Genomic DNA, 26,300 nt, shown 5'->3' on the forward strand with positions numbered 1-26,300 from the left:
TCTAGCAATTATTCATTGACAGCCACAGTTTTGCCTGTCTTCATCTGGTATGAGCAAAACGCATCTGCCATTCCAGGCAATAATGAATGCTGTTGCTGAATTTCAAGAGATTCATTTTTGAAATATTGAATTTGTATTCCTGGGTTTGAACGTGTGCCACGTTTAGTGCATGAAGTTGCTTAAAACTAAAACCCATGTAAACATAACATTACTTGTAACAGTGGATATTTGAAACCATTAACTGAAAAGGGTATGTACTGTATAAAAAATAAGACTTATTTTCTTCTTGTGGACTAATCTCAATAATACATTTTCAGTATGTGTTAACTCCAGCATTTTAGCTAATATTCACTCTGGCTTGCAAATTCTAGCCTATCTAAAATTCTCCTTTGATTCAGTAAGTGAAGCAATTTTTAACCTGTGTGCCTGATCTGCTGACACACAATGGTTTCCTCCATGCGTCCCCCACCCTAATATGTAAAGTGCGTTAGAACGAAAAATGCAATGAATAGGATAAATGCAAGGAATAAATTAGTTACATGTAGATCATTTGCACCCCTTTTATATTTAATAATTTACATTGCCTTCACTTTGACAAACTGGTCTTAATCTAAAGATAATATTAAGAACTAATTCAATTCCTTGCTTTACTTTAAAAGTGTGGTTTAAAATTGCTTTCTGTATGTCCTTTCATTATAGTGCTTGTAAGGACTGCACCATTTTCCCTGGCTATAAAAATCTAAAACAATTAAATATGGATCAATTTGAGTGCGTTGCCAAGAACTGAATAGTTGGGCTAAACAAGTTCTAATCAGAATCTGCAGAGTTTATCTTAATATTATGCAGTCCAGAAAGTAGGATCAGTCTAAAAAAATTAAATATTTTATTGGCCAACAGAAGATCCAGATTTAGTATGTTTAAAGCAAAAAAGCCGAAGCCCTGCTTGGGCATAAAAGAGTATTCACCTTTTAACAATCATGTTAATTTGCTTAAGGAAGTAAGCTCATTAGAGTAACCTCTGCACATAACTGATAGTTTTACATATTAATCTGAATTTCAGTTAAGGAGATTTTTGGATTGAATAAGAGTGATTTACATATTCAGTTTTACTTTCTTCAGAATTGCATGTAACCCTAACTTAACTGCAACATTATTGGTTTACTTTATTTACTTTAGTGCACTAACTGAAACACAGGTGCAATTCAAATTTTACATAATGAAAAATATGCTGTGCTTGACTGTAGTTTCAGTAACTTAATTATTTTTTTAAACATATTTTTTTCCAGAATATAATGTGAATTTTAGTTAACATAAATTTCTTGGTAATTGGCTATGTGTTTTATTATTCAAATTATAACTGCAAATACTGAATATGTATTGTAGTTTGTAGGGGTGAAATGTTATTACAGTATATCATGAATGTTTATGTTGTTGTGGAGTTTTCCTGATAAACTAATAGAACTCCCAAGAATCTTCAGGCAGAATTGTTCATATTAATTTTAGTTTCCTGTTTATGCCACTATGTGTATGAGCTTTTCCAGTAAGGGGTGGTACTTTAATTAAAGTTGCACGAAAGACAAAATCTGAGCAAATATTTCTTCTTTACCACTACCAGCGTGCTGGATATAGAAAACTATTAGAAACTGTCATAAGTAGAAACAGTACCAGGACTTGATTGTGTTCAAGTGAAAAACAAATGCAATGAACTGATTAAGACTGCCACATGCTTGGAATGTACAAGGGATATCTATTCTAGTACTTTGCTGTTTTATATGAAACAGCTGAACTCTGGTCTTAGCATTATATGGAAAACAGAATTAAGAACAACACATTTTGATCAGCAATTGTAACTCATTGCAAAGTTTACTGAAATGCAGGAAAAATCCAAATAAAACTTTCAGTATTTGTTACACAATTTACTTTAAGGTTGAATACTGTCATTTAATTTTTGTATTTAATCTGAATAGCACCCATTTTGTCACAAAACCTTCCTTTTTCTTCTTTTGAAATGAGAAAGATTGATCCTGAGCAATCCCGAGAGCTCCAGACTTCTCATTTAACCATTACTTGCTGTTGAAAAGCAGATTCCAAAGTTGATGTTTTTATATCCTGCTTCGAATTCTAGGAAATGTATCTGTTTCGAGCTATAGAGACAGAAAAAGCCTTGCTGACTTGCACAGTTAACAGGCATGACATCAGCACAGTGTAGTAAGTGAAAGCAGGTGGACAGGAAAAGGGAGAGGCGGCATGACTGTGACTTTTGCCAGGAGAAGTGATGGATTCTGCAGGCTGGGTTTCTTTGTGCAGCTTCACCAACCAAGTGTGGGCTTTATAGTTTCTGACTGACCTATAGCATTTGTTAATCTGATTTGTGTCTGTGAGACTTTTTCTAATAGCTGTTGGGTATAAACAAAAAGAGTCTGACCCAGAAATAATCCAAAAGAAAAAAATAGGTTTTGAATTAAAAAAAGCATTTGCTAACAAACTTGGGCATTATTGCTATTACAGATATATGGAGGATTACTGCTTATTTTTATTGAGTGAAGACATTACTTTTCCGATGTAGGGTACGTCTTTTCAGAGTTTGAAAATAAAATGTTCTTTTCTCGATAATAACTGTGAGAGATTTGCATATGAGAAAGTTAGGCGAAGAAAAAAAGCTGACTAATGCCACTGATAAAACTGGTTCTTTTGCAAAGTTCAGCAGAAAGTGTCCAGAATTGATGGGAATGAGGTGTGCATTGTTGCCCTGGCAACACTACACAGGTACCTCTCATGCAATTCTTACATTCTTACCTTATACTTCACATACAATATTTATAAAGAGTGAATGTTTACTTGATGTTCTGAGAATCTCAAAATGTGTGTCAAAGTTAAGAAAAATAATAATTTAGTAGCTATGTAAGTAGAGGAAATGTTTCAAATACACCAAAGTTTATTTTTGTATGCTTTTAACCTTTATCGCTTTAAAATGTTTAGTATAATATTCTGTTTCTTATTTTTTTCTCCTATGTGTAAAATACCTCCTCTTTCTAGTTTTAACTGCACATTCCATAGTTTTCACTTGTGATCTCTTGTTCACATTTCACTGTCATTTTGAAGAAGTTCATTGAGTTGACCTAATGCCTTTTGGGATTTTGATTACTTGAATCAGATTCACTTGGAGTCTTCCCTATTCAAGACTAAAAAAAAATGCATTCTTTTAAAAAAAACACCTGTTCTCTTTTTATATTGATTCCTACTAGAGAAGCAACCTTTTATGGCTGAATGGAAATTGTAAATGATATTCTAAACAATATCTAAGAAACATTTTGCACAGTTTTGCACAACCATAAAATCACTTGATTGATATTCTACATTTTCTAGCAAAATTTTTAAAAATTCCGTCTAATTTTTTGTAATTGTACATTCTGTCTGCCGTAGGCAGAAGTAGTTCTCTGTGTAGCCAGTGAGATACTGACCATATTTTTTTATTTTTGATAATGTGAGTCCATTTATTTTGTTCAATTTAACACACCCAAGCTTTCAGATTTTATGAACCTGTAAACACTGAGCTCTTTAATGAAAGAATAAGAACAACATGCTCTAGAGTGCAGTCCTGGCACGAGATAGCAGTTAATGGGAAATGGATGTTGTTTGCTAATGAACATCACAGGGAAGACAATTTCTCAGGGAGAAGTGCAGGTGTGGGAGCAGGTTATTGCACTGCTGTAAAATTGCTGGCCAAATTCATTAAAAAGAAGTAACACCATGTAGCCTATGTAAGCCTAAAAGATTTAAGCCAAAATGTTATATCCAGATTTTGTAGTTTAGCATGTTATCTTTAGTTCTTTCATCAGCTTAATTTTTTCTCTTTTGAAAGCTCTTATTTTTATTGTTATGTTTTAGTCACCATATCTGAAAGCTATTATACACCCAGCCAACCAGCATACCAACATGAGAAATGGGGGAAAACAATGTGGTTTGCAACATTTAATGGAGCAGTAGTCTTCTAAAATGATTACACATGTTATAACTCCGTTAAATGAACTTTTCAATTAAAAAACACAAAGTGCTGAAATCTGTTTTATCCCCATCTTTCTTTGTTTTTTCTGTGATGTTGTGGGTGCCCAAATCATTAAAACTGTGATTTTCTAGTATTCTTTCCTTTGTATTTTCTCGGAAGCAGCGAGAAATAATGTATCCCTTGTATATGTACAGAACACAAAAGTGCTGGCTGAGTGTGACTCAATGGCTAATTGCTCAGCTAATGAAACAAAACCAACTGTACGCATATGAAAAGCAAAACTGGATACAAGCACAACCTAAAAAACCTTTAACATGCTGAGCTGCTGAGCAGTGTAGCCACTGGTGGTCTCTTTTAATCTCCTCTACAGCAGATATGGAGTTTCTTCGGAGAGAGTAACCCGGTCAATATTTATGCTCCTTTTATTTAGAGCAACAGATGGGAGCTGACTCTTGCATCTCATCAGATTTAATCTTAAGAATGTTGTGTCCAATTGGGAATATGAGCTTTCAAGACCATAAAACACGTCCCGTTTTTCACATACTTAGTTACTTTGAGCACAGAATGAAATTAGAATGATCAAGGGCTCATCCTCAGGACCAGTGTGAGGGTTATTAAAGCTCAAGTGGAATAATCCTTATACTGTATGATGGCCAGGCTCAGACAACAAGATGTTTTTTTTTTGTTACAGATTTTGCACAGATGTTATGTTTAGCTTTTAAATTAAAAGGCTCTAAGAAAATGTTTTATGCATTTTATTTGAGTTCAGAAATAGACAGTATCCTCATATATACTGTATCTAGAAGATACTGTATACTGTAAGAGGCAACAGCTTTATTCCATGCTGAAAAGAAAAGAAAGGAAACACACTGTTTCGCCTGTGGAGCCTTCTTCAGGTGTGTATGTATATACTGTATGTATATAGTGCCTTGCAAAAGAATTCAGACCGTCGCAGAGTTTTCACATTTTTGGGGTTTAAAACTTGCTGTCATTTGAAGCAGACTCAATATAGCACATCTCCCAGTCAAAACCATTCCTACCATCAAGTATGGTGGCAGCAGCATGTTGTGGAGATGCTTCTCCTTATTAAGGACTGGAAAGTTTGTTAGGACAAATGTAAAGAGTGAAAAAATGTTCAGGAAAAGCTGTTTCACAAATTCACCGTTCAGCAGCACAATGGTCCAAAGCTCAATGCCAAAGCTATACTGGAGTGGTTTGAGACTAAGAACATGAATGTTCTTGAGTAGCCCAGTCAAAGTTACTATAATTTTTTTGCAGGACTTTGTATTTAGTTTCAGTTCAGTGTCTTGTGGAAATATGTTTGTTTTTTTTCCAGAATGTTAAAGAACTGGAGCTCTGTATCCATGAATAATCATTAGAAGAAAAATATCATAGGAACTCATCCCTTGAGATATCACTACCTCCTTATAGTTCACATCGTGTTGTAATTTTTGCTATTTTTGTCTTTGGAGTGGCAACGTCTTGCCACAGCCAGCTGTGTTTACTTAGAATATTACACTAGCATTTCAGCAGCTTCTGTGTATTGTTCTTGTGTTGTGTTGATGTTTATGATGTTTATGTCAAGTGCCAACAAGTAGTGCTACATCCTCACATCTTGTAATTAATTTATTTGTAGTTTAGAACTAAAAAAATCAACACCGTCAACTCTTTACACTCTTTTGCTCTTTGAAATCAATACTCAGGAGTAGGGTATCCTTCTTAATTGGTCTTTTCCTACTATCAAGAAATGCAGTTCTGGAAAGAAAACCTACTTTATCAGATTAAAACTTTTTTTTAATGTTGCTAATGGGCTGTGAAGTCTCCTCCGAAGCTTCCTTCTTGTCATGAAATGTCTGCAAGTCATTGCGTTTTTTATCTTCCCTGTTACTGTTTCATGTCTTTGACAAATCATATTTTTTTTAAGTGAGAGACCAAAATTTAAATGAGATCTCCTGGACAGTAAAAAATACACTATGGAAAAAATGCCTGTGGCAGTCCACCTATAGTTGCTGATTCAGATATCAAGTGTTTTATGTTAGGTCTGATCTTTAGATTTAATTGCTTCCTGCTCTAATGTAATAGAAGCACAGAGGCGGGCAGTATTCACACAACAGGAAATACCAAAGGTTAGAAGGTACTTTTACATTGTACAATGTGAATATGAATTATTATTTAAAAATTAAATGCTAGCATTTTTGAAACAACTTAATTGCTTAACTGGAGCTTAGTATATTATCTTTAGAGATGTCATAGTAAAATAGACTGATTAATAGTTTAAAAATACAGCATTTGCAAACCTCATAGCCTCACATGCTGCCACCATGAATGTAATCATGTAATCATTTTCTAATTATAGAATTCTCCTGATTCCTTTCAAATGATCTGCCATTACTCGTGTACACATTTCCTGTTGAATAATATTTGTAAATGTATAGTTTTGAACCTCTCTGTTAACAGAGCAATAGAGACCTAACAGCAAAATAGATTAAGACATTCATGTAAACCAATGGCCTAAAGTACCTTTTAGCACGAGATACAGTATGTACAGTAACAGTTTAAATGTACTGTATTTCATTTTCAGATTCTAGTTATTTTTCTGTTCCTGACTGTTGTATTAACTCCAGAACTACATCATGTTTATAAATTAGGTGTATGACTTTAAAAGAAGATTTAAGATTAACAATACTTCATCACTAAATAGAGACTAAAATGGAAACTTGCCAGTGGAATTCTGTTTTACTTTACTAAGCTGCTCTGTTCTTAGTCGAACATCCACCTCTTGCTTAGATTGACTTAAAAAAAAAACAGCTCTTCTAACTGGACACTGTGCCAAGAGTATATCTTCATCACAGAGATACTGTACCATCAAGAAGCTGCCTCAGACTGTTTACTCCGTAATATAAAAGGCTGTGACAAGTTGTGCAAAAACAACATACAGTACAAATATAGGCACACAAAGGATATTAAACTGTTTATGATTTTAAAAGGAATATTTACTGTATATTCATGGTACAGTTTATCTGAACAGTGTTTAGCCCAGCATAACTGTTAATCTCACCTAGCCACCATAAGTAAGAAATAATATATACAAAATTTAATATTTTCATTTCAGCTCCCAGAACATGAGCTGTAGCTTTATATATTTGTAATGTCTTTACATTAAACAAAAGCCTTCAGACTGCTAAAGGTATCTCAGTTACTATAAACTGGTAATAATCCAAAACAGTGAACTAAGTACAGTTCACTGAGTGAACAATAGAACAATGTATTTATTCTATTTTAAAATATAATTTACGTAGAAGACTTTGGAGTTAAGAGTAAATTCCAAGGCGCTGGACTGTAAATACACAGCTTTTTATTTTCAATGGTTGGGCTTTCTAGTTTACCTTTGATCCTCAATTTTACATACTGTAGATATCAGCCAATTATTTTGATTAGTTTGTGTACAGACCATCTAATCATTCACAGAACAGTAATTTTATCAAAGTGTTTTGTGAAAACAAAAGTTATTTGAACAAACGTTTCTTTATTTATAAACATGTTTGTGAATCATTGTGAAGTGGTGACTTCCATTTGTGAAAATCCTGTATTTGCAGAATTCATTCCTGTCATGCTAAATGAATTCTCTTTGATTCACATGATGGAAGCTATCCATAAACAGTACACATGTGAAATAACAAGACTACCACAATGTTAGTCTTTATTCTTTTTTATTCTCTAATGTGTCAGCAATGCCTAATGTTTAATTATCAAGGTATCATTTCACTGAAAAGGTCTATAATTACACAATGAAGACGGTTAAAAACATTGCCAAACATTTGGCGATGTGCATTACTGACACATGACTCGAATAATTAAGTTGTCTAAATACACCTGTAACAGCACAAGTTAAATATAGTGATTTAAATAATTGCCCTCTGAGTCATTCAATGAAATATGAAGACCGGTAGGGAAAGCTTTGCTAAAAAAAACTGTCATGACCCAAAACTACTAGGACTAGGACTGACTAAAGAAAATCAGTGCTTTCATAATAAAGTAACACAGCATATTAATAGACCTCTACATTCCCTTATCCCTATTATCATCCATTTCTTAGAAAACAGTAATAATAAGAGTTACATCATAAAAGATAAGATTTCACATGGTTACGCTGAAATCACATGGTTTACAGTTTATACCATTAATCAAATTTTTACTTGTTTTACTTTGCTGTAGTACAGAAAAGAAGGGTGCTTAACTTGCTTAAAATACCCTGCCCTTTGCATGCCTCGCTCCTGGCATGGATTTTATTTTTGCCGAATGTTCCTAACTAGACCAAGAATACACTGGGGAAAAATGAAACGCCCCAAGCACCTGCCATAAAGTTACTCATCCACACCTTAAAGAACCATAGTACACATTTTCAGATCTGCTGAGAGGTATGGGGCATTGTAATTGTCATAGATTTTTCCCTCGTCATTTCCTATTCTGTTGTAGTGCTGTTCAGCCTGGATAATCTTTGAATAATTACCCTATACTGAGCGTCATTCAGTCCACTGGGATGAGGGATCATTTAAAACAACTGAACCACACCTTGTTCGGAGGACTCACGTCCTTTCTTACAGTATGTTTTCTTTTTTTTCCCCCCTCATCAGCTATCTGGAGGCTGCGAACTGACAGTGGTTCTCCAGGACTTCACAGCTGGCTGCAGCAGTGAGCTGAGTATCCAGGTGGGGCAGACAGTGGAGTTACTGGAGCGTCCGAGCGACAGGCCCGGCTGGTGTCTCGTGAGGACCACCGACCGCACCCCTCCCCAGGAAGGCCTGGTTCCCAGCAGCACTCTTTGCATATCCCACTCACGCAGCAGTGTGGAGATGGAATGCTTCTTCCCATCCGGAAAAGGTAGGTTTTGAAGGGGAAAAGGACATTTTGAAGAGCTTTAGTGGCAGGCTATGAGAATGGTTGAATAAGGCATGGAGACCTGTTAGAAAGAGTTCAAGAGTGACTTATCATTTCTAAATAAATGAGCAGTAAACTTTACAGTAGGCTGAGTTCTTTCTTTCCTCATCAGCCTCATTGATTAATACAGCTTATCATAACATCTGTGAGGTATTCTTTTTTAAAAGTGATGATGGCTGACTGCTATCATCAATAGCTATGATTGCTATTTTCTACTATTAATGTTTTCATGAACTTGCCCAATAAGACAGTTTTCCTTTTGCTTACCATTGTATTGTATAGTCAGGATGTGTCGTAACAAGCTGTTGCTTTGAAATGTATGGTTTGAAGCTTCTGTTAACAATTCGTTTTAAGAATTGTGAACTTGAATACACAACTAGACTTTCTAGAATTCATTCTTTAATGGACTGGTATACATTATGTGTGTGTAAATATATAGTGGTGAATACTGTATCTATTTCCATTTACAAAACATTTTGTACCCTCTATTTAAAGTTAGTTAAAAAAACATTCTTTTTGCTTGAATGACATTTTTCAGTAATGCACTTCATTTGAACTTTTTCTCAGAGTAAGTGTTACTTTTGGGAACAGGATGTTCAGAACATTTTAAAAGTTTTAAAAAATGACGGGTAGGGGGAGTTGACTTCTTTCCCTTGTGTTTGTCAATACTGTACATTTTTATAGATGAGGCTGTAGATATATTGCTTTTTAGACCTTTTCAATTGCAGTGGAGTAATTACAATTTTAGTCATTGCACTCTTTTTTTTAAAATAGCTGTGTAGGGTTATAAGTTAATCGCTACATTCCTAGAGTTATTTTAGTCTGTGTGGCCTGGAACATGTTTAGAAAATTACAGTATGAATAAACTTAAAGTACAACAATGTTCTGTCACGGTTTTCAAATATGAAAGAACTGTAATCTAAGAACTAGATAATTTATGGGCTGTTTTTTTAATTAATACTTTTATAGATTCTGCACTATATGTTACATTTATTTTTAACTGTAATATAATTTTCCATATTGGAGTAGTTGTAAATATATTTTTATTTATACTTCTAAGATTACTGTGGATGATTTAACAGTGACATAGAGTTGCTTTTTGGACTATTGCACATCTAAATATTGTTTATTATCCTTATACTTTTTATTCTGTTTACTTTATGCTGTGAAGTTCAAACCATTTTATTTATTGCCTGTAGAGGGCACTATCGATGTGCTCTTTGCAGAGAAGAAAGACTATTATTCCTTTACGTAAATCCCTTTCTTTTTTGTCCAAATTTAGTTTACATGAAAGTTACTGATTTTATTGTCATAATTCAAGAGGGAGAAGGTGGATTTTGTCCTGTTGGATTGTTGTCAAAAGTTTTGGATTGGTGTACACTTTTCAGCCCACATCCTTAGGGGGCTGTGCATTTTGTTACAGAAGCTTGGCTGTTCAATGAAAACTTCTGATCACATAATATATTTGTGGTAAATTGCTGAATGTAAAGCTTCAAATTCTGTGCCCATTCTCCCATGTTTCTAAACGCAATTTCTCTTTTAACCCCATCATTAAGTGACAGAAGATACTGTAGGTTAGCAAAAGTAAGGAAAGGGAAACCTCCAATGAAATCTAGGTTTTTGTTCTAAGAAGGAAGACTTTCCACTTAACCAAAATATATTAAAGAAAAAACTGCAGTAGTGTTTTAAAGTCTTATAATAGTTACAAAGGGGATCCAAAGTTACTGAGTAATGCATGGGAAGAAAGTGACTACAGTATTTGTTGTCAACTAGTATTTTTGGGAAGCAGATATACTGTACTGTATCAGACATATTTTAACATCAGGCCAAAAGCTTTTTTTCAAACCTTTATCTTACAATATTAAAGTTTTGACATCCTTGTAAACTGATATTGTTATGTTCCAGTTCCAAATTAACAAGAAATGTGCAATGCAAATGGTGCTTTGCCCATATAGAGCTTGCAGAGACCGAGCAAACAAAATGACTATACTATTGGCAGTTACATCTTTTTCCATCCATCCATTTTCGAACTGCTTTGTCCAGCACAGGGTTGCAGGGGGGCACGAGCCTAACCTAGCAAGCAACCGTCGCAAGGCAGTGCACACCCTGGATGGGACGCCAGACCGTTGCAAGGAGCACACAGGCACAAACATGCACACACACCAAGGCCAATTTTCCTGGAAGCCAAATATTTTACTAGTACTGTTTTTGGATTGTGGGAGGAAACCGGAGCATCTGGAGGCAGCCCGCGTGAACACGAGGAGAACATCCAGACTCCTTGCCGATAGCATCCAAGGTCTAAAATTGAACCAGGGCCCCAGTGCTGCAAGGCAGCAATGCTAACCACTGCGCCACCATGCTGCCCAGTTACATATTTTAAAAATGAAAATATGCGTGTTGTTGCTGGCCTACTCTCAGCTGGATTGAGTGATCAGGAGCTTTTTACTGTTAAAGTACCCAGGCATGCTTGGAAAGGAAGAGCAAAGTGCATTACAGTATATTGCACTGTGTAACAACAACCTTGATAAACCTGATTAAATCTACCTCCAATGCATTTCACTGAGGCCAGCAGTCTTTATTTTTTGGGAACAGGGTTACGAAATGCGAATGAGGTAATCTGAAGTATTATACCTCAATATAGATTAAACAACAGATTTTACATTTGCACAAAATTCAAAAGTGCTTCTCAAGTTGTTTTCTAAATAAGTATTTAATGGCAGCATAGCACTTCAGAATACTAAAAAAAACCATGCTATTATTTGCTTGCTCTGTAGGACACAGATAAAATTCCGGTATTGTACATGGGAATTGCTTTTGCCTCCCGGACACTATTTCCCTTGTTTTGAGGATAAGAATATAAAACATCCTTCCCAGTTTAATTCAGTGATGTCTGAGCCTATTCCTGTGTGCCTTCAGTGCTGCAAATATTTAGAGTTACTGTATGTTGACAATTAAACTGAGGAAACGGAGTGCTTTCATGTGTACCTGTCCCTATTTAGCAGGTCTGCAGGGACTGAGAGGAATGCCGTACATTTCAATTTAAAAATAAAAATGGAAAATTGCGGGTCACATCTTGGTCAAATGTTAATTGTATGGATTACCTTGCTAAAGCTGTGCTCAGCTTGAGAAGTCTCATCACAGCCTTTTCCACCTGTTCTTATTTTTTCCAATAGCTTCATTATTTGCAGATGTCTTTTCCAGTTTCCTGTCCTTCTGCTGGGCAGGTGAAGTGCTGTAGAAACTTGTCAGCTTTTTGTTGACTTCTCCTTTTGTCACGATGATTCTAGTACAGTTCGTTCTGATGTCAATTAATAGGTTCAGGCTTGTTTTCATTCTCGTGTTCCCTGTTAAGGATCCTGAGTTCATTACACTGTCCCAATGTACACACCATAATGTGTTTATCTAGAAACAGTAGCCATTATTATGTTGCCACATCTTACTCAATGTCATTAGACTTCCTCTTTTTCACAGTTCCCTCTTTTATAAATAACCTGCAAGCCCTCCTCTCAATGTCTCTTTGTTATGGAATGGAACTAATTTGTTTATGGAAGGTGCTACTGTGCATTTGAAACATTGTATTTTCAATGTGGAAATGACCAGAAAGATTTAGAACAGCTTTTCTTATTTAGAACTTGCATCCACACTGAATAAGAACTCCAATTACACGTGTAGCATTTTCATTACTTCTGCTCACATAACTACAGTATATGTCATGATGCTAGAGGCCATGCATTTTATGTGTGAAAGTCTCCTATACCATTTTTGTAAGTTAAATCATAGGGTATGGCTTCTTAGTAGTGTTTGAGGCTGTATGGTCTTAGTATATAGTTCGTTTTGTCTATACACTACCCCTCGTTTTTTGTTTACAATGTAAACCTTCTCTGTTGATAACACATCACTCAAAAGGATGTCTTTAAACTGAGTTAACTTAAACACAGATTGTTCCCCTCTCACCATACCCCTCACAAATTGCACTTTCTTATTCCCTTGGATCACTGTTTATCCCTAGTAATTGAAAATATGTTTTTGGCATCATGTGGATCTTGCTGCCTTAGCCTCTGTCAAGGTGCTGTACTTCTGTCTTAGCTAGAGGCTGTTAGGCTGTGTTTTTTTTTATTTAAATTTACAGATTACAAATTCCAGAAAAAAACATTAAGAATCATAATAGTTATTTCTGCAATAATGTGTCTTTCCAAAATGCAAATCGGCTGTAACATTATTGACTTATTAGGGAACACTTTTCCATAATGCGAGTGCATTTTGGCTATAATGCAATTCCGGTGTACTGGAGCTAGTTACACACGTAGAGTAAAACAGTTGTGCATGCTGGCATATTCTCTCACGCACTGCTGTCAGTCTTTGTTCAACCTGCATGGGCTTCAAAGTTGTGTATCTGTGCTAAGCTACTATATTTTCATTCTTTGGAAACATTGATATAAATATTGCTGTTACAATGAGGGGCGAGGGTATAGAGTCTTCTTTTAGTGTGTGTGTTGCAAGTGAAAAGAAAAGCGATTTACTCTAGAACAAAAGCTTGATGTTGTAAAGAGATATGAGAGAAAGGAAAGAACGTGATCTCGTCTGCACTACTGGGTTTATAATAGTAGTGTGTATTAAATGTTTCTTACAAAAAATTTTCTCACCCTCCTCCACCTCAGAATTTCCCATTTCAAAGCAATGTTAATATTGATGCCCATTATTCCTTATTTTATCAATTTCTTCACTCTGTTCTGTTTAAAAGTATCACAAGAACACATTGTGTAGAAGTAATACATTGTGAATCCGAACTCTAGCCCTCAATTCCCAATGACCCAATGGTTTCTATAACTTGCTTTTCTATAAGGTGGTGTTTTCTGGGAACAAACCTATTCATTATAGCAGAAATGCCTGTGTGTAACCAGAGAGGTCGTGGAGAACAGAATCTCAATTACATTGATGACCTGATCAAGAGTCGATGATCTTTGCAATATAGAATACAAAGAAAGAAATCCCTGCTCCTGCTTTCCATCCAGTGGCTCAAGCCAGTAAATTTCACTCATGGAAGAAAAAAGGTGAAAGACAAGCACAGCAATGTAAACCGTTCAGGTTTACTGTGGCTTTTTCATATGGCATGATTGCTATCAGAAGCCAAGGGAACCATCTGACCCCTGCTTGATAATACAGAAAACACCTTCAGAAAGCCTACTTTCTTCTCTAGTAGATGTTATCTTGTGTACTTCGCACATTTAAGTAGGTTGAGTACATAGGCCTTTGAGTAGGGAGTGTTTTTTTTCTTGGCATTGTGGAATTTTTTTTCTTCCCCTCCATAGATTGTAATGCCCTACTTTTGTAGGATTAGCAGAAGGTTATGTAAATGCAACACAGCAAGAGACCATGGATCTTTCTGAATATGTTTCACTGCTGTATGCTTAAAGCCAGACAAATGCATGTGTGTGTTTGTGTTAACATTAAAGCTGAGTGCATGTGGGTTTGAATTCATTTTATGTTATTGAATGAAAAAGGCAGACAAAACCTCGCTGTGAGACTAGGTGGCATTTGTGAACAGTTCCCTGCTGACCGATATCATCAATTTGGATTTTTAAATACATGTTTGGAAGTTGATTGGACCCTATTTGAAGATTTATGTTGAGTAAAATGATTGCAGTTCGAAGCTCCAGACTTGGATTTTCTCACTTTAACACAGTATAATTGATCATTACTTGACAGTGCTTTATTATAGCAGCACTTGTATAAAGGTCAGTCCCAGCATAGCTAACCAGCAATCTAACCACTATTAAATGCAATTTAATAAAGTGTAGCCAGCTCCTGAGCTCCCTTTTAACTATGCCTATGACAGTGCACAGTCCTGATAGACGTACAAGTCAATTTACTGCTCTGATAAATCTAAAATAAGCATAATCTGTACTTACAACTACTGCATACAATGAGCAGACATTAGTGCAGTATCACCACCCACTCTTCTGGTCAGTTATGACTCCCAATATATCCTTTATGTTCTAATAAAACTATTGAATATTTGGAGAGAATTCCCAATGTTTTTTTTCACAAAACAGACATTTGAGCCAATTTCATTTATTCAGCACAGCATCACAATATTGGAACAGAAAAGCACCTTCGTATAATGAAATGTCCAGGATCGGGGTGGACCGCTGCATTCTTGGAACGTACATTTGTGATTTTTTTTTACACATCTGATTTGGCTTAAACCAGCTTTCCTGTGGGACTGAATAGAGGAAAGCCTGGCTGGTGGGATAAGGCCATCCGGACTGCCCCTACTGTAGGTGAAAATACAGTAGTGAAGAAGCGCAGACTGGTGGAGGGATACAAGTTGAAGAATCTTAAACTCAGGAGTTTGTTACCTATATTTATATTTCACTGGCTGTGGCATAATGTTAACCCTTATCTTGACCTTTGTTATAAACTCAAATTTTGGATTTATTTCAGCCAAACTTTTGGACAGTGTGTGCTTAAATCTATCAGTAAGACAAGAAGCAGAGGCACCACCAGTGGAGAAATAGCAGCACTATTATAAACTTAGGAAGGAAACCAGAGAAGGCCTTTGGGCCTATTTTGCTTATTTAGGAGTTTAACAGCTCAGTGAATCTTAAATTTTATCCAGCTACTTCTTGAAGGAGCTCGGGGTTTGGAATTCAACCACCTGGCACAGAAACCTTTTCCAGACACCTGCTACAGTTTTTGCAAAATTGTTTTCTCTTCTCTAACAGGAATTGAATTTTCTTTTACCTTCCAATTGTGACTCTGTGTCCTTGTTCTGTACAGAATCTGGATACATGTATAGTAAAATTTTACTTGTAATCTAAGCAAAACAAAAAGTATCTTAATTTCTGCTGTAATACTGTACATAACTCAAAGCAAAAGCAAAGAAAATTGACATTTTTTCGGTTTCATTGTATTTAACAAGAATTGTTCTAAGGTTGTAAAGGTTCTACAGCAAGTTATGAATTTATCCGTAAAAGTTACAACAGAAGTAATATCAATTTATTTTTTACTTCTTAGATTGGTACCATATTTAAACCAGTGTCAGCTAAAAATGTTAGACTCAAGTGCCGACCACGTTTACTAAATTCTTAATGCAAAGAAATTGAACAAACCTCTTTGTACAACAATATTTGAAGAAAAACACCATTAACTTTTTCAAGTCTGGTTTAGAGATTTAGAACATTGACTTAAAACCATACAATGAATTGTAAACTATGTAGTATGTGCAATAAAATATTTAATGTGTTTACGTTTAACGTATCACATAAACATCTAGCTGTCTAGCATTCTCACAAAACCTAGTAGATGTCCCAGTTTTGGGCTGCATAAAATTATTAATTTTGGTGCTCAAATTTTAAATTGTGTTGGGCCTGTGCAGTGCAAGAAAAGACTATTGTGCAGTTTGCCTCTCATACATGCTGCAATGGGTATCTGTGAAATACATGATGCTTCTCTACTGTAGATGCGAAACTGGGACACCTGCAGCAGAGGGAATTTGGGAATTCTTTTTTAGACAATCTGCTCCAGTTTTCTAGTGTCTTGCATTCTCTGTGCAGTGTGTCTGCAGTAATAACTCATTTTACCCCTGAGCCAATTAACAACCTCTAGATGGCCAGAATTCAAGGGTGTTTCAAGATGACCGTGATCATGCAACCAAAAATGACACTGAACTATTCAACTAATTAACTGTAAGATACGGTATCATTTGAAAAAACACAGAATCCATGGTGAATGTTTAATGTTTTAATGTTTGATTTCCTTTTGCCATTATTCTGTAGTAATTTGGTTATTGAACAGTTCCAAATAATTTCCTTAAACCCTTTCTTATATGGATTCTTAGTGCTTCGACATGTAATCCAAATAGTAAAAACTGAAAGTTCTCAGTTGCAAATGTGTGTAACATATTGAAAATGTGCTTTGAAAAATAATATATTTAATATTACACGTATCCACTGTATGTACTGTAATTCTTATCATCTAAATGGATGAACTCCAAGGCAAACCAGGTGTCTTCTTTATGTGGTTTTGATGGACCAGTAGGCGACACTCCTCCCATTGGACTAAGATTTTCCAAACAAACACCCCAGTATGGTGACCAAGGACACTATGAGAAGCCGTACTTCTGATAAGACCAGGGGACCCCGAGCTCATTAAAAATCCCATGTTACTGTTCATAAGAGTATTGATGTTGTCGCTCGTGTCCTGGATAAGTTCCACTCTGAGCTTGAACAATCTGGCTCTTAATTCAATTAGCTAAGCAGTTTCTCACTTCTCCACCTGATCTGCTGTGAAGTGGGGCTGCTGGCGCAGAGTGGCTGCCACATGTCACCCAGGTGGGTGTTGCAATCAAGTGGTGAATAAAGTGGCTCCCCTTCTTGTGTAAAGCATTAATTGGTGCTTTATCTTCAATAAATTATGATAATAAACAATCATACAACCTCTAATCATTTGGAAGGCAAAATCTCTAGCTATAAATACACATTAATCAGTGACGTACGCAAGTACAGTATATGTGTTATTTAAGAATCTTTAGAATACTTTTAAGGGGAATTTTTTCTTTTATGACTAACTTCATTTATCTGGTCACTTATAGTTTTTACCAGGTATGTCCCCCGTAGTTAATTTTAGATTATGTACAGTATGATCGTGAGTTTTCCCATACATTGCTTAGAAATAATTTCCATCTAGCCCCAATCTAACTGTGTGATATAGAAAAACATTACCTAGACATGATTCACAAAGGATAATATTTGCCCCACTCAGTCTCACTATTCACAAATTGAACAATTTTAGAAAAAGTCCATTGTTAGATATTAAAAATACCCAAATCATTATGCTGTCTTTATGCTATCAAAGTGAGGTAAAGTTTTTTGCAAATTTATTTTAATCTGAGTTATACCATATCCTAAGTATGTGGAGTAAATGGTATGAAAATTGATTACACTCTTACTAAACACAGATAAGCTCCAGAAGGCTTTTGGTTCTGTATGGTTTGTTTTTACATGTAATGTCTTTAATGATACCTGGTGCGTTATGTATCTAATTACAAGATTACTGTTAAATCTTCAATGTGTTCTTAATAAAAGTAATAAATTATAAATCTTCAATGCGTTCTTAATGAAAAGAAATAAATTAGTAGCTAATACACTGTAATAATAGCAAGCATTCAATGTTGTTTCTTTTAGTACTGTATTTACAAAAATGAGAGCAGTCCCTTTGTGAAAAGACCTCGCAGCTAGCTATAGATAATCATGGCTTTATTTTGATGTTTTATTTTTTTTGTTTTTTGCCCAACTGTGTTAAATGTTCTCTCAGCAGGTTAGGTTTTGAATAGCTGGCTCGAGTCAGTGGAGCCTTTGTTTAAGGACGTGTAACATGATCTGCACTTCTGCATGATCCCGGTTTTTTTCTTCCCTAGGAGCAGCCAGAGAGTTAGACCCACCCCCTCTTCCCTACAGATCCTCCCCTGACTAGAAGGTAGTACTTGCATAGTAAACTAGGGAAACTTAGATCAGTGGCTTCATGCAGAAGCAGCAGCTAACCTCGCTTGCGGATCTTATCTTTTCTGCGGCTTTCACCCTGCCATGACTAGGACCAGGGCAGAATGAAAAGTGGGCGGAAATGCTGTTCCTCCCAGTCTTGCTTTGGTTGGATTCTAGCAAAGTGCTGCTGCTGCTGCTATAATGGAAGAGGTCAGTAACATGGACTTTATCCATTCCAGCCGTAAATATCCTGAACTGGGTGGGTGTTTATGCCATACAGGAGCTAGAGGTTTTCTGAAAGTGGCACATTGATGTTTTTAAAATCACAGCCCATTTTCTTTTTATCTTGTAAGGGGGGGGGGGGGGGGGGGTTTACAGGGTTTAAAATTAAAATAGGCGATGACATGAAAAAAAAGTTGTCAGTAGGCTCTTAGTAAAGGTGGTCATCAAAATAAAGTAGCAGACTTTTAAAGCCTGGACAGTGCTTACAGATGCGGTCTTGTAGAAATTAAGTTTTATATTGAGAGCTGTAAGAATGTTTTTCCATTGAATATATATTTATTGGCAAAGTTGAACCAGTTATTTTAACTGTACTTCACCTCATGCAAGAGAACTGAATGGTACTTAATATGTTTCACAAACACCATGGTATGAAGGATAATTATTTACGCATAGTTTTTGAAACATTATAGTAATGTGTAAAAGCTTATAGTGTCTTTGCTTTTTTGTAGCCCTTTTCAGTAATTAGATCTAATATGTTGAAATGGATCCACTTTAACATCACATGTTATTATGATTATACAGTACCTTAACCTACACACTATGGTCAATCTTGAATCTTCTAGTATTTTAGAGTAAAATATAGTAGTAAATGGTTTAATTGTGTGATTTGCAATTTAAATCATTATTCGTCTAGTTCACTCTAAGAGCTCTGTAACTCTCACTTTTTTTCTCAATTGGGGAAACAACAGAGGCAAAGTGCCTTTTGGCTCTATGCTAATTTATCCCCAAAGTGCACTTCCATTATTCATTAACAGAAGAAGCCTTTCTAAGCAATGATTTATAGCATAGAATGCAAAAGTCATGACAGTTAACACTGAAAGGGGCACACAGCTGGAGCAAATTGAACTAAAATGAACTTCTGTCATGTGAGGAAATGAGAAAATTCAGTCACGAATATGACTGCAAAAATAACGTTGTACATGGATAAATGCAATTTCTAATGCTTGCAATATGGTGTAGGAGTAAAAAAGAAAAAAAATAGCCCTAACAAGGGCTGTGTTCTAAAACAAATTTTAACTTGATTTTTGTTTGACAACTGTTTACTAAGAGTCAAGAAAGAAAATATCTTGTAAACTTTAATGATGTGTTCAGTAACATCAGCAACAAAAATGGATATTTTATAACCCCACTCCCCACAGGGTACTGAATGTTCACAGGCATGTGACCTCAGTTGTTTTTATGAAAGTGTTACTGTCTTTTAACAGACAACACTCAGATCCAGAGCTAACGGAGACAAATTTGGGATGAGCTGATTTTATTGGCCGCGAGCCTGAAAGAGAATAGTGGAGGGCATGATGATGTTACCATGGCCCAAAGAAAGGAGATAAAATATGCTGATCACAAATTAAAAAGGGCATTCTGTGAGGGAAACGGCAAGTCCAGTGCTACATCATGGTATATAGACCGTAATCAGTAGGTACAATACAAACAGAGACCAAACAGAAGTGTCCAAGGCTAACCATCAAGAAAAACAGCTACTGTAGAAGAGAAGACGGTATAATTGCTGCATTCTGTAATCTGAGGCTCATCGTTTTTTTAACCAGCTTTCTGCTTGTTTCCATAGGAAACTGTAAATGGACTTCTTCAAAAAAGCAGGTAGCATGGGGGAGAGTTGCAGCTCAAAAACCTTTTCAATAGTGAAATTCTTAGAACATCCCAGAGTGACCATCAAACCATAAAGACCGATACAGAAGACAGTTTTTGGTCAAATGAAATGGGTGAAAGCTGTATATGGGAAGAAAACCAGCCAGGAGACCACCAAAATGTTACGTCATGCTGACAGCATAGCATGAAGGTGACATTGCTGTGGTTTGGACATATATGTAAGAACAGAAGGTAACATTACATTGAATGTAATATTCACAGGAAGGTGACTTGTCAGTAAAGGATTGGTTTTACAACTTAATAATGACACTAAAAACATAGACCTAAGCCAAAATGACTTGAATTAGAAAAAGGAACAACTGATTTTGAAAGTGATGTGCTTGGCCCCACGGTCACCTGACCTTGATTCCATTCAAATGTTGTGGCCTGACTTTGCCGGGAAAGTGGGGGGGAAAAAAAATTAAATTAGTGTACAGTATTGCTTACATCTTGCTTACTTCCTGTTTTTGACAGAACCCTTAGGTATGTGCTATTGATGGGCTATTTGATTAGATTAAATTCCAGTAAAATGTTCTCTGTTCCATTTTTTTCCAGATAGTTAATATTTATATATAGACGTAGTAAAGCCTTACCATCACCTTGAAGCAAGAACTGTTGTTTTTCACTAACCTAATTTCCAGATCAGGAAGGCAAGTCTGTTGCATTACTGCACTTGAGTCTTTGAAATCCAAATTAGTCTTAGATTCCCTTTCATCTGATATGTTTTAAAGCAGATTTTTTCTTTTAGGGTTTATCACGAGTAGGGATATCGCAAGTCTTTTAGACAATTGACAGTATGAATTCATTTTTTAAAATTCTAGTTAAGAAAGATATATAACTAGCTTCTTTAATTCTCTATAAACATTTACATTTTTTACCTAAAGGAATAATGTTTGAAACCTGCAATTCGATGATACCAGAAAACATCTCCAAACAGCTACAAATCCCTTCAATATTTTGGCGTGCAAAAAGAAAAAGGTTTCTCTTTAAAGTGTATGTGCTAGAGAAGAAATTGACCAGGCAGTTTTTCTGGATTTTTGTGTTGCCAAGACAACATCAAAAGTATGAGGAAATGAAGCTGACAATGAAACTGTGAGGACACTTGTATTTCATGTTGTCAGTGAAGGCACACAGCTTAGGGTTTACAGCACAGCAAGTAAAAAACGTTTGTCAGCTTTTGTCTTACATAAGTTCAGTCACTTCCACTTTGGATAAAAGTGAATTATTTTTATTATGTGGAGGCGACACAGCTTACAGGAATGGACAGATCAAGGTAAGAAATGTGAAATTTGATTGGTTCACACGAGCTGAAGTTGCTCAGATGTGTTGGTGCGTATTGTTGTAGTTGTCTAAAAATATTGCTCATTGCAATAGTTTCACAAATACCCAGACTAGGACTGGTTTTGCGCTACCTATGGTAAGACAGAACTCATTTACCTAGAGATAGGTGTGATTGAGATCTGTGAACCAAGTTATTGGTTGAATAAAGGTTTCATCCACAAGAGAAACTGAAATATCTTATTCAATTATTGTGTAATACCTGTATTGTACTAATAGGGGAAAGGCTGGGTGAATGTGCAATTCCAAACATTCTTTGAGAAGTTTCACTTTTCAGTACAATGGATGCCGCCATTTGAATTTGTATGACCATATTTTTCTGTTTCTCTATAAATGTTGTTTCAACAGTCGTTCAATACTTTGAAATCACTTTTCACTCTTTTCACATATTAAATGACTCTTTAATATTTATTTAATAGTATATTTTTCCTTAAGGTGATTGAAATCCTTCAGAAATGTATTTATGTATTCCACAATATTAGGATCCGATTGATCAGATTTTTTATTTTTGTTTGTGAACATATGAACCATTTGTCTCCTCTCCCTCTCCCCAACTTGATCTTTTGATGTCAATGAGTTCTTAAGAATTAAATGTCATTTGAAGTTTTGCGTGTCGTTATTTGCTTCGCAGTGAACCGGCTCATAATTCAGAAATCGTGGTTGAAAGAGGACATACATAATTTAATTGAAAACTGCATACAGCCAAAATATTTTTTGCTTCAGCAGGTTAACTGTCTTGAATTAAAGTGATCTTTCCCTATATTTCTTAGTTTTTTTTTGCACTTTTAGGTGTTATCTACAGTATGTACATTTAACAAAAACTCTCAATTTCAGTCCAAGAAAAAGTACACTGACCCATAAAAACTGGATTTTGCACATACTGTATCAAAAACTTCTCTCACTTCTAGATATTGTCAAAATGAACCCTTGCAAAGTGATTACTTTGAAAGAATGTACAGCATAACTAAAAAATGAAGGACATTAAACGTCTCACAGCCAAAAATGTGCTTTAAAATGGAATTCTCCTTACTGTGGACTAAAATGAAGTAACTTTCTGGACCGTGTTAGTTATTGTAAATCTCCTTACTATAGTAGATTGTCACTACTTCCCTAAACTCTTAATTAAGAGTATTAATTAGAATCATTATGGAATAACTCTGTGAATAGCTATCACATCATTCTAGGATGGTTTTGTGAGGATCCCAGATTTTTTAAACTATCCCAGACATGTAAAATGGGATTATAATGTGATGTCCTTGAATGCCAGTCCATCTAGTCTTCACAGTTCAGGAACTGTGAAACTCCGTTTCTCAACAAGCTCTTTAGGTCACAGTTTTTGCTGACAGTGTGTGCAGTAATGCCAGTGCCACAGCATTTCCTGCTTGTGATACTGATTGATATACATTGTAGTTTTGAATGATTTTTGCTCACTGTCAGGTTATTGCCAAATGTTGTGTTTAGGTTGGATTGTTCTTGTGAAGCATACATCAGCTTCTCAAAGGGATAATTTCTTGTATTCATTAATTCACAGCCAATTTTGTGGTGCAAATTGAGTGCATCTGGCACAAATTGAATGTTTGAATTTTATTATGTAATTTGAGCTACTGTTGCTTATATTGGGATTCGTACTCGTATACCGCCATTTCTGTTATCTTTCTATGCACAGAAATAATCCATGTTAAAAAACAGAAGGTGGTGAAACACTTCTAAAATTGTTTGTGCTTTTTGTGCTTTCCCCGTGTATTTTTTTCACAACTCACAGTTTGTTGTCAAAAATATTGCATGTGAAAGTAGGTCACACCTATCCATTTTCCTTTGGATAGACTTTAAAATAATGTGTCTTTAAGATTTCTGCTAATGAGTGAGGAAGGGGCTCCATTAAAGAGTTACATCAGCATGCTGGCTGCAAAGGAACAAGTGAAGATTAATTCCATACTGAAATGTAGAAAGAAAATGAATTAATATTTACTTGTTCCTTTAGAACAGGTGAAGCTACTCTGCTACCAAAAACCTGTAATTTCACTTAAGTCAGAATAAATCTTGCTATTTTAGATTTGAAACCATGAACCTTTTTATGAATGCGTAACAGAAGTTGAAAATAATGTGTTGAAATGAATGATGACTGTACTTTATGAGGAAACTTTAATTTCACTTCTCCCAGAATAGTTTCATCTAGTTGGCTAGTTTCAGTCAGTTGGAATGAGATTTTTAGCATGTATTTAGCATGTATAAATCTAATAAAATAAATACAGTGTTTTCCCAGAGTGTTTGTAGAGAATTACTTTTTCTTTGATCCTTTGAAAGCCTTTAATTACTCAACCTAAAATTGTTTTTTAAATAGATCATTTACTTTTCCCCATGAGCTCTGAGATTACTTGGTGATAAAAAGCCCTGATACAGCATCATCGTAAAGAATTTGAAAATGGTCCCATTTTTAGTTTCATTCTGCCTTTTCCTGAAAAGCTGGTTAAATGGAATGCTGGTGCCATCAGGGATAGTATATACAGTACTGTACAAATAAAGAGTAATGACTAATGGTAGCTTTGGCTCAAAAGTGCTAGTGTGCATGGAATTGAGTGCTGTTATCAGCAAGACTTGTTCTCTTGGTCCTTCAAAGGCTCTTCATTAAGTACTCATACTTTCTTAAAATCCACGCTGCATACTGTATAGAAACAAAGGGAGGGAAGGAAAGCCTGGTTTCACTTCTTAACAGTATGAGTAAGTAATCATTGCATATTGAGAGTGTACATTAAATGTAGCTTAATTGTTCAAAAGAAAATGTGTTTGACAAATATTTAGTTTAAATCTGTGAATGGGCCACTTACTGTATTTACACAAAAGTTTGTGGGAGTATGTACTGTAACATGCTATCCAGCCATGATACTAAAGCCAGGCTTATTTCAAGAAGTGGCCGGAAGAGATCTTTAGATCATTTAGCTACTAACTACCTAATGGGCTAGATGAGTCCAGTGACCTTGTTTGTAACCTTTCTTATGTTCTTATTTTCTAAAAACGGTGGAGTTAAAAAATGTACTATGAAATAAAATCACTGTGTCCTCTCGAGGAACAGTGCTTTAGTTACCTAGTCTGATCGATTCCTAGTACATAAACATGTGGGAAAGGCTGCTGATGCCTACAATAACATTCTGTCAAGTGGCCATTAAATCCATTGTTTGAACACTGCTTGATTACAAGTCAAGAAAGATGACATGCTGTTGCTGTGTTCCTTTAAATGCTAAGTTTAAGGATTTATAATATTATCAGGACTTACAGTAAAAGATTGTTGTGGTTTTGATAAGGTTATTCCACATTATCTAACTAATGCATGTGATTATACAAGGTCATTTCCTTATTTTTACCTAATCGTTTTGGATTATTGCATGTCTTATACACAAAGATAAAAATGCAAGTATTGGGTGCTAAGAGTTTAGCAGATAGAAAATACACCTCATTTGCAACAAAAATAAAGTGTATGGGTTTTGGGTATTAAATGTTTTGGGCATCATTTTAACTAATTGATTATTATTACTGTGACCAAAATCTTCCATTTATACAATGATTTTCATAAGCATTCATGCCATGCTTGATGCACTTGAGTGAGTTTGTTGAATAAGCACTATACCACTTCATCAGTGGTGAGAGTTAATTGGGCATAGGTAATGAGGTGATGTAACCTGTTAAATTTCAACCTGACGAGAATCAAAAAGGACCAACACTGCAAGTAATCAACATGACCCACTTCTCCAAAGCACATCTTCATGCCAATCTTGAGGTCCATTAAACCTACAGTATATGGAATCAGCTAGGATGTCCAGCTAGGTGTCACAGGCTTGTCCAGGCTCTCTGAGAGGAATGCAACAAAAAAGACAAAGTTTGCACCCTACTACAAAGCACGCATTGCAGATTTACAGCTTGTAACATTTCCAATATTGGCCATCCCTGTTAGTGACAAATATTATCAGCTCAAGAATTTACTAATGCCATATCCAATAAAATCAGTGTACCTTCTACACAAAAGGCACTTTCCTGATAGCCATTTTGTGGATTTGTGCAGTAGTAAGTGATATGTAATTATATGTAATATGACATTGTGCAGTCTTAATGTGCAGTATGTCAGTAAATATTATATCAATTTATTATACTGTATACTGTATTCAGACACTAACAGTGTTCACCTTCTCGCAATGATGTCCTATTTGGTTTCAAATTTGAAATGATATATATCAATTGTTAAGTATTTTTAATAAAACTTTAATGCTGAAACTTAACCCTTTTGGGTGAAAGTTGTTTAATGTCAGTAAAAGCTGCAAAGAAAAATCCTTCTATTCCTCCATCTCCATCTTTTTCCAGTACACATGGAAAGCCAAAGCAATGGGCACAAGACAGGATACATCCTGGATGGGACTCCAGCCCATCACTGGGAAAGAAAAATCCAAAATTAAAATGTTGATTGCAAAAGTATCCTCCTCACACCAAACCCTAAGTCAGTTTTGCTAGAAGAACCTTTAATAGCAGTTACAGCAGTTTTGGATAAGTCTCTACCAACCTGCTGAAAGCTGAATTTTGGTTCCAGCTTTAGGTCTTTAGCAAGTAAAGCAGGTTTCTCACTC

At 35.5% G+C, this 26,300-nt stretch overlaps 1 protein-coding gene across 2 annotated transcripts in view; it reads left to right on the forward strand.

Annotated features, from left to right (window-relative positions):
* kalrna (kalirin RhoGEF kinase a) overlaps nucleotides 1-26,300 on the forward strand; it is a 209,033-nt gene that overhangs the window by 145,982 nt on the left and 36,751 nt on the right. The window contains exon 34 of one of the 2 annotated variants that reach the window (XM_088930063.1): nucleotides 8,641-8,887. In XM_088930063.1, the coding sequence (XP_088786189.1) occupies nucleotides 8,641-8,887 (247 nt within the window). Of the gene's footprint in view, nucleotides 1-8,640; nucleotides 8,888-18,452; nucleotides 18,637-26,300 lie in introns of those variants that run through there. The other variant, XM_088930062.1, reaches the window with a different exon arrangement.

The sequence above is a fragment of the Atractosteus spatula genome, chromosome 13 (genome assembly GCF_055471065.1).
Source record: "Atractosteus spatula isolate fAtrSpa1 chromosome 13, fAtrSpa1.hap1, whole genome shotgun sequence".
NCBI classification, from domain to species: domain Eukaryota; kingdom Metazoa; phylum Chordata; class Actinopteri; order Semionotiformes; family Lepisosteidae; genus Atractosteus; species Atractosteus spatula.